The 12,887-nt window shown below is 45.0% G+C and overlaps 1 protein-coding gene across 1 annotated transcript in view; it reads right to left on the bottom strand.

Annotated features, from left to right (window-relative positions):
• The window catches only part of LOC139278216 (beta,beta-carotene 15,15'-dioxygenase-like), a 60,747-nt gene that overhangs the window by 38,126 nt on the left and 9,734 nt on the right, over positions 1-12,887 (bottom strand). The window contains 3 exon segments of the mRNA XM_070896863.1: positions 1,296-1,443; positions 3,850-3,979; positions 8,699-8,827. Coding sequence (XP_070752964.1) covers positions 1,296-1,443; positions 3,850-3,979; positions 8,699-8,827 — 407 coding nt within the window.

Below are 12,887 nucleotides of genomic sequence, written 5' to 3'. Positions count from 1 at the left end.
ATTGCCCGCCCCGCGGTTAGTGCCCTGGGCCACTGTGAAACCGGTGATGATGTCATCGCAGTGCGCGAGGAGCCCTCGCCGACCCCTTAACACCCCAGGAGGGAAATTGCCCGCTGGCCACGAGGCTGGCATGAGCGGATGCCAGCAAAGCTGGCCGACATCTGCTCCCAGAGCGCTACTTAAAGAGGAGGGCGCCAGCGGCCCTGGCCACTATCTTTTTTTGTCTGCCAACTCTCGGGTCGGCTCAATGATGGTGGCCCTAGTGTGCAACCTGCCACTCTGTCTTGGGTGCCGGGCTGCTGGCCCGGTCTCACGCAGCCCTGGTGGCCTAGTGGAGGCTATCAAAGGCCTTGCAGTGTACGCAGCGGCCCTCCCCTTTAATCGAAGGGGAGGGGCGTTGAGGTATGTCAGCGCTATGCGGACCATCCACGTAGTTTTTCCTTCAGCGCCCCAGTAGCTCCCCAGTTATCACCCCCAATGGAAGTGGAGTGCGTGAAGTTGCGCTCCTCTTCCTTTCAGGGGCAGTAGTCCGTGTTTGGGGCGTGACTTCTGGGCCTGGCGATAAAAGTCCCAGCCCCAGAAGCTTACTGCCTCCAATCGGGGCGCAGGGTAATTTCACCCCAACACTTTTTTTATAATTTTGCATTTAAAAAAATTCTTTTTAGCAAAAATTCAATTGATGAACACTAGAAAGCATAGAGAAATTTTTGAAGATTCCACCCACAAAAATGGTGGCTCAGTGATGCAGTGCACTGAGGTAGCGTACCATGGAACTCAGTTTTTTCTGACGGGAATCAGGGATCTAAAATGGAGTATAGTGCTTCAACTTTGGGGCCATTCAGAAGGACTCCAGTGTTTTTTCCCCACTCCTGTACATTATTTGAAGGGTCTAAGATGTCTGTACCACTATAAAGTAAAAATGATAAACTAAAATCTATAGAATAAAATCTAGGCCCTTCCCAACCTGGAGCACGAGACAGTCAAAGGGATGAGTCACATCAAGCAGAGTCACATAGTCCACTGGCTATTGGCTCACTCTAGTCGTATTCATTGAGGTCTGGGAGTGGGTAGCTTCGTCATCCTCCCTTCCAGAAAATGGTGTGCAATGCCAATGGGACAGTAAGCTTTAATTCAGGGGGTATTCCTGGCCAATTGTTGCAACCGAAAGATATCTAAAATATTGTAACTGTTGAATGTATGTTAGTTAAACATTGGTAACGATTTTTGCATAAACACAACAGTTCACAGAGATATAAATCAGAATCCCTCCAACAGTTTATTTTAATCAACCTCACCTTCTCTAATGTTTCAGGAGACCTAGGGTCTATCCTTCTGATATAGTTGACCTCAGATGAAGCATAGAAATCCTCACCATATTTAATTATATTAATCAGACAATTATCAGTGAAATCAGGAATAACATGTGTGAGATAGGAAAATGCCCTGTAAAATAAAAACAAAGGCACGTTACTTGCTTATTTTTAATTCAATTGTTTTCCATTTTGAGTCAAGGTACAATGGTACAAATTATAGAGCCGACTGTACAAAAGGAATTGGTTCTGAAAAAATTGGGAGAACTCAAGGTGGATAAGTCATTTGACCCTGATGGCTTGCACCTAGATTGTTGAAATAAGTCAGAGAACAGCAGAAGTTTTGACCATAATTTTAAAATCCACCTTAAACATGCAAATTTTGCCACATGACTAGACAGTAGTTATAGGGGATCGGTGCCATCCAGCAATAGTGATGTCATCAAGCAGGCTGAGCAGTCAATCACATTAAAGAATTCCCACAGACAGCAAATCAGGAATTAAAAAGCAGGTTTTATCATTCACTTATTATAATTTTATAGAAAGCAAAATATAGATATACACATGGGATTCAGGTAGAAGCTGAAATATCATAAACAAACTTAAAAAATATATACTTTTTATTTTAAAATACTATGGAATTTTTATTATGGAATGGAGGGAATGATGCCATAATATAAATTACTTTTTCAGGGCCAGAGAGGTTGTTCAGGAGTAAATTATGTCTTTGCATGCCATTAAAAACTCAGTTACAACTCATTCAACAAGGTTTAACTTTTTCAAGGGTTTTTACAACGAGAATGATGTGTAAAAAGTTGGAGTTCACGTCAAATTAGTGAGTTCTAATTGATTCCACCTATAATGACTGCAACAACGCATCCTGTGGAGTATCACTGACATCAACTTCCGCGTTTAAGTGCACATGTGTGAATGCCAGAAGTTGCTGTTAGTTTTACACAGTAACGACGGAAAGCATTGACAGTTTCGCCATCATTACAACTGAAAATTCCAGGCCAATATTTGGACTTAGCTACAAGGAATACAGTCTCAAAATTTGCTGATGACACAAAAGCAGAAGGTTTTGAAAACAATAAGAAGAACTATAAAAGAATTAGGGATGACATGGACAAGTTAGGGGAGTGGAAGATGTAATTTAATGTGCATAAGTATAAGGTAATATATTTTGAAAGAAAAATACAAGGAAGGGAAGTACAGGAACGAACCTCAAGGCTCAAGGGGTTTAATTGTAAAATTTCTTAAAAGTGCAAGTGTAGATAGATAAAGCCATAAAAAAGACAAATAGAATTTTGGATTTTATAAATAAGAGCATAGAGTACAAGAGTAATGCAGTAATGATGAATTTATACAACAATTTAGTTAAGCCACAGTTAGAGTACTGAGGACACTGCACTCTATATAAAGGGCAGTAAAGCCATTGAGGCAATTAGCATAGGTTCACCAGGATTATGCCAGGAATTGGAAACTAGTTATAAGGAGATACTTAAGATACTATGGGCTGGAATTTGATCAAAAACTGCCACTGCCAGATTACTGCCCCAAAATCCGCTAAGATTATTCAATTAAAGCCGATGGAAAATTGATCAAAAATGAAAAAATTCCGCCTGGCGGGAAAAATCGGTGTTTCATGCAGATTCTCGGCGGAAAACGCGATCCTGGTCAAATTGAGCGGTATTTAATAAAAATTTAGTCCGAGGCTGTAGGGTGGGCCTAGGGAGGGGGAAAAAAATATATATTTTTCAGAAAAACAAAAAAATCAAAAATCGGAAAACATTCACAGGACCCTTTTCCAGTGAATTGCTGAAAAAAAATTTTTAAATACCTTTCACTTACCTTTTTTTGCAGGATTTCATACCTACCACCGCTGCTCCGGCTGGTTTCTCTGGGCGGAGTTTTACCGCTAGCACCAAACTCGGCCAATGACGGTTTTTTCAGTGTTGCACACTGGCGGTCCACTCCTCAGCGCTATTTCGAAACTGTCGGCGGAACACTTTGATGAAACTCGCCCCGGGTGGTTTTCCACAAAAAAATAGCAATACCGCCGAAAAACCCAGTGGAAATGCTGACCAAATTTCAGCCCGATGACTGAAGCATGGAAGATTATGGGGATAGTAAATAGAAGTTTTTATAATTATGAAGAGTTTTGATAGACCGAATAGGGAAAGACTATTTCCTTTAGTTGGGGAGTTGATGAAGAAAGTTATCAATTTAAAATTATTACTAAGCGAGTGAGAGAGAGGTTAGGAGAAATGTCTTTGCCAGAAAGTTGGAGCAAGTATGGAATGCTTTGCCACTGGGCTTGGTTGAGGCAGAGCCCATTGTTTCTTTTAAGGGAAAATAGGATAAATATTTGAAGCAGAGATACAGGGAGAGTGCAGTAAGATTTCTCAAGCAAAGGATTGGCATGGACACGATGGGCCAAATGGCCTCCTTCTGTGCTGAAAATTTCTTAGATACTATGGTATAGTATTTATTTGATTTTAAAATAGCTAAGAAATCAGTACTTCATTTCATGTCTTACTTGGAAAAGATGTTCTTGCACGGATCTGGGTAAGCCATTGTGCCAAACTCTGACACCACAATCCTATTGGCTTCTATGTTACACTTGTAAGTATCGCTGCGGAGATACTTACTTCTGTAGAATACCTCGCCTAAATTTAAGAATACAAAAAGTCATCAATCCTTGTCGTTAGTAGAAAACATTTCAATTTCCCACTCTCATCTTGGAAAGTCAGAATCTGAACTTTGTGACGTTCATCCAATGTTCTATCCTACAGCTTTAGGTTCTGTGATCTGCTGCACTTGCACTACTTCAAGTTGTCCTACCTCCAAATGGTAGTACATTCAATTCAGGTTTGGAAATGACTGGGATTTATCCTCAAACAGCTGAATGCTGATGAATGCATACAGAGCGGTAAAATATTTGGAGTTAAAAATATATTTATTTATCTGTCGCTGGTACCATTGTCACTGCTTAATTCAATTCCATGCAGCATTCCACACTCCCACTAGGAGTAAGTAATTGAGATCCATTTCTGTGGGGCTTTTGTTTCGGTGCCAGTTTCAAAATAGAGGCAACAACCTCACACATATTAGAACATTTAAGGATAAATTCTCTCATATGCATGGGACATAGCACAGAAAACACATCACTAAGGCTGTTGGACACATCTGCTCAACGGACAGAGGACTAGTGCTAAAATATGATTTTTCTTGCCAATTCTGTACGCCTCCCATCCTCATCTAAAGGCACTAACTTCTTTCTGATGATATATTCATGAAAAAATATATTTCTGAAAATAATTATTGAGCTACGGGGAAAGAGCAGCGGAGTGGGACTAATTGGATAGCTTTAGCAAAGAGCCGGCACAAGCACGATGGGCCGAATGGCCTCCTTCTGTGCTGTGTCATTCTATGATATCCAAGGGTGCTGAGCTGTGGGACACTGGGTGGCTTTCATTAGGAAACAAGGGGAATAAAGGAACGATAATAGACATACTGGCAGCCAGTGAGGCACGTCTTTACCCCGATGTCACTCTGAGCATTTCATTTTTTAATTCTATAGAACTACAGTTCTGCATTTTCACTTCACTTGTAATATGACATAGATCAGATCCCCATCTCCCATGTGCTGCTACCAGCTAAAAACAATCAGACTATCCAAGAAGTACATGTGTTAATCTATAGCTGCTATTGTCACAATCATCGATGCTGCTATTGTAATGTCACATTATCATAGAAACATAGAAACATAGAAAATAGGAGCCTGCACCGCCATTCAATAAGATCATGGCTGACCATTCCCTCAGTACCCCTTTCCTGCTTTCTCTCCATACCCCTTGATCCCTTTAGCCGTAAGGGCCATATCTAACTCCCTCTTGAATATATCCAATGAACTGGCATCAACAACTCTCTGCGGCAGGGAATTCCACGGGTTAACAACTCACTGAGTGAAGAGGTTTCTCCTTATCTCAGTCCTAAATGGCTTACCCCTTATCCTTAGACTGTGTCCCCTGGTTCTGGACTTCCCCAACATCGGGAGCATTCTTCCTGCATCTAACCTGTCCAGTCCCGTCAGAATCTTATATGTTTCTATGAGATCCCCTCTCATCCTTCTAAACTCCAATGAATACAGGCCCAGTCGATCCAGTCTTTCCTCATATGTCAGTCCTGCCATCCCGGGAATCAGTCTGGTGAACCTTCGCTGCACTCCCTCAATAGCAAGAATGTCCTTCCTCAGATTAGGAGACCAAAACTGAACACAATATTCCAGGTGAGGCCTCACCAAGGCCCTGTACAACTGCAGCAAGACCTCCCTGCTCCTATACTCAAATCCCCTAGCTATGAAGGCCAACATACCATTTGCCTTCTTCACCGCCTGCTGTACCTGCATGCCAACTTTCAATGACTGATGTACCATGACACCCAGGTCTCGTTGCACCTCCCCTTGTCCTAATCTGTCGCCATTCAGATAATATTCTGCTGAATGGCCTCCTTCTGTGCTGTGTCATTCTATGATATCCAAGGGTGCTGAGCTGTGGGACACTGGGTGGCTTTCATTAGGAAACAAGGGGAATAAAGGAACAATAATAGACATACTGGCAGCCAGCAGTGAGGCACGTCTTTACCCCTATGTCACTCTGAGTATTTCACTTTTTAATTCTATAGAACTGCAGTTCTGCATTTTCACTGTCTTCGTGTTTTTGCCACCAAAGTGGATAACCTCACATTTATCCACATTATACTGCATCTGCCATGCATTTGCCCACTCACCTAACCTGTCCAAGTCACCCGGCAGCCTCTTAACATCCTCCTCACAGCTCACACCGCCACCCAGCTTAGTGTCATCTGCAAACTTGGAGATATTACACTCAATTCCTTCATCTAAATCATTAATGTATATTGTAAATAGCTGGGGTCCCAGCACTGAGCCCTGCGGCACCCCACTAGTCACTGCCTGCCATTCTGAAAAGGACCCGTTTATCCCGACTCTCTGCTTCCTGTCTGCCAACCAGTTCTCTATTCATGTCAGTACATTACCCCCAATACCATGTGCTTTAATTTTGCACACCAATCTCTTGTGTAGGACCTTGTCAAAAGCCTTTTGAAAGTCCAAATACACCACATCCACTGGTTCTCCCTCATCCACTCTACTAATTACATCCTCAAAAAATTCCAGAAGATTTGTCAAGCATGATTTCCCTTTCATAAATCCATGCTGACTTGGACCGATCCTGTCACTGCTTTCCAAATGCGCTGCTATTTCATCTTTAATAATTGATTCCAACATTTTCCCCACTACTGATGTCAGGCTAACCGTTTTCTCTCTCCCTCCTTTTTTAAAAAGTGGTGTTACATTAGCTACCCTCCAGACCATAGGAATTGATCCAGAGTCAATAGACTGTTGGAAAATGATTACCAATGCAGCCACTATTTCGAGGGCCACTTCCTTAAGTACTCTGGGATGCAGGCTATCAGGCCCCAGGCTATCAGGCCCCAGGGATTTATCGGCCTTCATTCCCATCAATTTCCCTTACACAATTTCCCGCCTAATAAGGATTTCCTTCAGTTCCTCCTTCTCACTAGACCCTCGGTTCCCTAGTATTTCCGGAAGGTTATTTGTGTCTTCCTTCGTGAAGACAGAACCAAAGTATTTGTTCAATTGGTCTGCCATTTATAAATTCACCTGAGTCTGACTGCAAGGGACCTATGTTTGTCTTCACTAATCTTTTTCTCTTCACATATCTATAGAAGCTTTTGCAGTCAGTTTTTATGTTCCCAGCAAACTTCCTCTCATACTCTATTTCCCCCCTCCTAATTAAACCCTTTGTTCTCCTCTGCTGAATTCTAAATTTCTCCCAGTCCTCAGGTTTGCTGCTTTTTCTGGCCAATTTTTACGCCTCTTCCTTGGTTTTAACACTATCCTTAATTTCCCTTGTTAGCCACGGTTGAGCCACCTTCCCCGTTTTATTTTTACTCCAGTCAGGGATGTACAATTGTTGAAGTTCATCCATGTGATTTTTAAATGTTTGCCATTGCCTACCCTTCGAGTATCATTCGCGAGTCTATTCTAGCCAATTCACGTCTCATACCATCGAAGTTACCTTTCCTTAAGTTCAGGACCCTAGTCTCTGAATTAACTGTGTCACTCTCCATCTTAATAAAGAATTCTACCATATTATGGTCGCTCTTCCCCAAGGGGCCTCACACAACAAGATTGCTAGATATCATTATAGGCAGCCCCTCGGAATCGAGGAAGACTTGCTTCCACTCTTAAAATGAGTCCTTAGGTGGGTTAACAGTCCAATACGAGAACCACAGTCCCTGTCACAGGTGGGACAGTAGTCGTTGAGGGTAAGGGAGAGTGGGACAAGTTTGCCACACGCTCTTTCCGCTGCCTGCGCTTGATTTCTGCATGCTCTCCGCGATGAGACTCGAGGTGCTCAGCGCCCTCCTGGATGCACTTCCTCCACTTAGGGCAGTCTTTGGCCAAGGACTCCCAGGTGTCAGTGGGGATGTTGCACTTTATCAGGGAGGCTTTGAGGGTGTCCTTATAATGTTTTCTCTGCCCACCTTTGGCTCGTTTGCCGTGAAGGAGTACCAAGTAGAGCGCTTGTTTTGGGAGTCTCGTGTCTGGCATGCGGACAATGTGGCCTGCCCAGCAGAGCTGATCAAGTGTGGTCAGTACTTCAATGCTGGGGATGTTGGCCTGGTCGAGGACGCTAATGTTGGTGCGTCTGTCCTCCCAGGGGATTTGTAGGATCTTGCGGAGACATCGTTGGTGGTATTTCTCCAGCGACTTGAGGTGTTTACTGTACATGGTCCGTGTCTCTGAGCCATACAGGAGGGCGGGTATTAATACAGCCCTCAATGTCACATTAACCAGGGACTCTGATCTCATTACAACAGCACTACAAACTACACAAAAGTGAAATTCTACTTTAAATATATCAGAAATATCTCTGAACCACCAAGATAAAAAAAAACCTGCACTGGATATGTTTCGAGTCATTTCTTTACTATTGAGGTTATTACACTATGATGGATAAAGGAAGATTAGTGACAAAACATTGAATGAAAATAACAATGAGAGTATATTGAGTTGATATGATTTTTAACAGTTTCCAAATCCATCTGATTAAAATTTCTGTAAAGCTACAATTTAGTTTTATGTGACAAGCATGAACCATTCTTCCACTGGGACCTTAACAGACCTATTTTGAAGACTATCTCGATTTTGCATGCATATTATGTGCTTAATGAAGACGCAAACCTAATTATCTAATGGACAGCGAGAATGTCCATATTTGTCCTGGTATTTATCATTTCCACATATGGAAACAGGTTAATGGAGTTCTGTAGTACCATACCATTTCCGAAAGTGAAACTATGCAGCAGTGACATCCCATCAAACCAATGGTTGTAGACAGTGTCTCCGATTCTGTGCATGCCTGGTCCATTTCGAATGAGTGTCCCTTGCAGTCATTGTGGAATTTGACCTATTTATATTTGAAATAAAAGTAGTTAACAATGTACCTTGGTTTTTGTTTACAGCTCATGGTGTGGAAATTGAATGCAATGTAAATGATACCTTGTGAATATTAAGAAGCAAAACACAAGTAGAACTGGTTCCTTATTAGCAAGTGGATCCCTAGCAGTGTGATCTTTGAAGCTAGGCTCTTTTCCAAAATGTCAACTTCATTTTAAGTTTCACAAATGGCATTCTTATGTTCTTAGAAGGAACACTATCATCAGCTCAGACTTGCAAAACAGCTCACATAAGTTATTAATGTATCATCATCATCATAGGCAGTCCCTCGGAACCGAGGAAGACTTGCTTCTACTCTAAAAATGAGTCCTTAGGTGGCTGAACAGTCCAATATGAGAACCACAGTCCCTGTCACGGGCAGGACAGATCGTCGTTGATGGAAGGGGTGGGTGGGACTGGTTTGCCGCATGCTCTTTCTGCTGCCTGCGCTTGATTTCTGCACGCTCTCGGCGATGAGACTCGAGGTGCTCAGCGCCCTCCCAGATGCACTTCCTCCACTTAGGGCGGTCTTTGGCCAGGTGTCAGTGGGGATGTTGCACTTTATCAGGGAGGCTTTGAGGGTGTCCTTGGAACATTTCCTCTGCCCACCTTTGGCTCGTTTGCCATGAAGGAGTTCCAAGTAGAGCGCTTGCTTTGGGAGTCTCGTGTCTGGCATGCAAACAATGTGGCCTGCCCAGTGGAGCTGATCAAGTGTGGTCAGTGCTTCAATGCTGGGGATGTTGGCCTGGTCGAAGACGCTAATGTTGGTGCGTCTGTTCTCCCAGGGCATTTGTAGGATCTTGCGGTGACATCGTTGGTGGTATTTCTACAGTGACTTAACGTGTATACTGTACATGGTCCATGTCTCTGAGCTATACAGGAGGGCGGGTATTACTACAGCCCTGTAGACCATGAGCTTGGTGGCAGATTTGAAGGCCTGATCTTCAAAAATTCTTTTCCTCAGGCGGCCGAAGGCTGCACTGGCGCACTGGAGGCGGTGTTGAATCTCGTCTTCAACGTCTGCTCTTGTTGATAAGAGGCTCCCGAGGTATGGGAGGATGATGCCTGCGTCTGCGCACATACAGGGGCTGAACTCCAAGTCATAGTCAACGTATTTACTGAGGCGAACGAAGGCATGGGCCTCACGCTAAACATCCGTAAGACAAATGTCCTCCACCAGCCTGTCCTCGCCGCACAGCACTGCCCCCCAGTCATCAAGATCCATGGCGCAGCCCTGGACAACGTGGACCACTTCCCATACCTTATTAATGCATGCTGCATGGTAATGATAAGAATGCATGACATTGTTGTAAGGGTATGCTCTTCTCGATCTTCCTTGCTGCAATGCTGAGTCGGGAGCAGCGTGAGTCTGTTGGTAAGGCTCATAAAGGCCGCGAGGTCGGGAGGTGCGTCGCTGAGTCGGGAGCAGCGTGAGTCCGTTGCTGAGGCCTATAAAAGGCCGTGAGGTCGGGAGGTGCGTTGCTGAGTCGGGAGCAGCGTGAGTCCGTTAGTGAGGCCTATAAAAGGCCGTGAGGTCGGGAGGTGCGTTGCTGAGTCGGGAGCAGCGTGAGCCCGTTGGTGAGAACTATAAAAGGCCGGGAGGTGCGTCGCTGAGTCGGGAGCAGCGTGAGTCCGTTAGTGAGGCCTATAAAAGGCCGCGAGGTCGGGAAGTGCGTCACTGAGTCGGGAGCAGCGTGAGTCTGTTAGTGAGGCCTATAAAAGGCCGCGAGGTCGGGAGGTGCGTCACTGAGTCGGGAGCAGCGTGAGTCTGTTAGTGAGGCCTATAAAAGGCCGCGAGGTGCGTCGCTGAGTCGGGAGCAGCGTGAGTCCGTTGGTGAGGCTTATAAAAGGTCGGGAGTTGTGTCGCTGAGTCGGGAGCAGCGTGAGTCCGTTGGTGAGGCCTATAAAAGGCCGCGAGGTCGGAAGCAGCGTGAGTCCGCTGTTGAGGCCTATAAAGGCCAGCGGGAGTCAGGCAGTTCGAGCAGTCAGTCAAGGAGGCGGGAGCTCGGAGCAGCGCGAGTCCGGGGTCGGCGAGAGGCCTATAAAGGCGCAGCTTGTGCAGCTACAGGGAGAAGGCAAAAAAGTAGAAAGAAACAGAAAGGTGACGTCACAGTCTAGGGGGTAAGTGATTGGCTGGTGATTGGTGAGTAGTTTTTCTTTTTTCTCTTCTATAACAGTGAGTAAACTTTAGCATTGTTGTTGCCAATTTAAGTGTATCTAAGGGTTAAGTCATGGCAGGAGAGCTTGGTCACGTGATATGCTCCTCCTGTACCATGTGGGAACTCAGGGACACTTCCGGTGTCCCTGACGACTACGTGTGCGGGGAGTGTATCCGCCTCCAGCTCCTGACGGACCGCGTTGCGGAATTGGAGCTGAGGGTGGATTTACTCTGGAGCATCCACGATGCTGGGAATGATGTGGGTAGCACGTGTAGCGAGTTGGTCTTACCGCAGGTGAAGGGTCCACAGTCAGATAGGGAGTGGAAGACCAGCAGGAAGAGCAGTGCAAGGAAGGTAGTGCAGGGGTCCCCTGCGGTCATCCCCCTGCAAAACAGATACACCGCTTTGAGTACTGTTGTGGGGATGACTCATCAGGGGAGGGCAGCAGCAGCCAAGTTCATGGCACCGTGGCTGGCTCTGCTGCACAGGTGGGCAGGAAAAAGAGTGGGAGAGCAATAGTGATAGGGGATTCAATGGTAAGGGGAATAGATAGGCGTTTCTGCGGCTGCAACCGAGACTCCAGGATGGTATGTTGCCTCCCTGGTGCAAGGGTCAAGGATGTCTCGGAGCGGGTGCAGGACATTCTGAAAAGGGAGGGTGAACAGCCAGTTGTCGTGGTGCACATTGAAAAAGGGATGAGGTCCTACGAGACGAATTTAAGGAGCTAGGAGCTAAATTAAAACATAGGACCTCAAAAGTAGTAATCTCGGGATTGCTACCAGTGCCACGAGCTAGTCAGAGTAGGAATCACAGGATAGCTCAGATGAATACGTGGCTTGAGCAGTGGTGCAGCAGGGAGGGATTCAAATTCCTGGGGCATTGGAACCGGTTCTGGGGGAGGTGGGACCAGTACAAACCGGACGGTCTGCACCTGGGCAGGACCGGAACCAATGTCCTAGGGGGAGTGTTTGCTAGTGCTGTTGGGGAGCAGTTAAACTAATATGGCAGGGGGATGGGAACCAATGCAGGGAGACAGAGGGAAACAAAATGGAGACAAAAGCAAAACACAGAAAGAAGATGAGTAAAAGTGGAGGGCAGAGAAACCCAAGGCAAAAAACAAAAAGGGCCACTGTACAGCAAAATTCTAAAGGGTCAAAGTGTAATAAAAAGGCAAGCATGAAAGCTCGGTGCCTTAATGCGAGGAGTATTCGGAACCCAAGAGAAGGCTCTGAGCTAGTTAGAGTGGGTGAGAGCTCAGATGAACAGGACTCCAAGAAAGAATGCAATTGGCAGGAGGCAACGGAGCAGAGTAGCACTGGGGTAAGTGTAAACCGCAAGGTGATAGGAACGGACAATATCTATGAATATAAAGGGGCTGCAGGAGGGGTCAAAACTAAAAATCATGGTTTAAAAACTAGTATTAAAACACTCCAGCTAAATGCATGCAGCATTTGAAATAAAGTAAATGAGTTGACGGCACAAATCATTACAAATGGGTATGATTTGGTGGCCATTACATAAACGTGGTTGCAGAGGGGCCAATACTGGGAATTAAACATACAGGGGTATCTGACGATTCGGAAAGACAGACAAGAAGGGAAAGGAGGTGAGGTAGCTCTGTTAATAAAGGATGATATCAGGGCAGTTGTGAGAGACGATATTGGCTCTAATGAACAAAATGTTGAATCATTGTGGGTGGAGATTAGAGATAGTAAGGGGAAAAAGTCACTGGTGGGCGAAGTTTATAGGCCCCAAATAATAACTTCACGGTGGGGCGGACAATAATCAAGGGAATAATGGAGGCATGTGAAAAAGGAATGGCAGTAATCATGGGGGACTTTAACCTACATATCGATTGGTCAAATCAAATCG

The sequence above is a fragment of the Pristiophorus japonicus genome, chromosome 13 (genome assembly GCF_044704955.1).
Source record: "Pristiophorus japonicus isolate sPriJap1 chromosome 13, sPriJap1.hap1, whole genome shotgun sequence".
Taxonomy (NCBI): Eukaryota; Metazoa; Chordata; class Chondrichthyes; family Pristiophoridae; genus Pristiophorus; species Pristiophorus japonicus.
The sequence above is the reverse complement of the archived record's forward strand: the minus strand, read 5'-3'. Positions and strand labels throughout refer to the sequence as shown.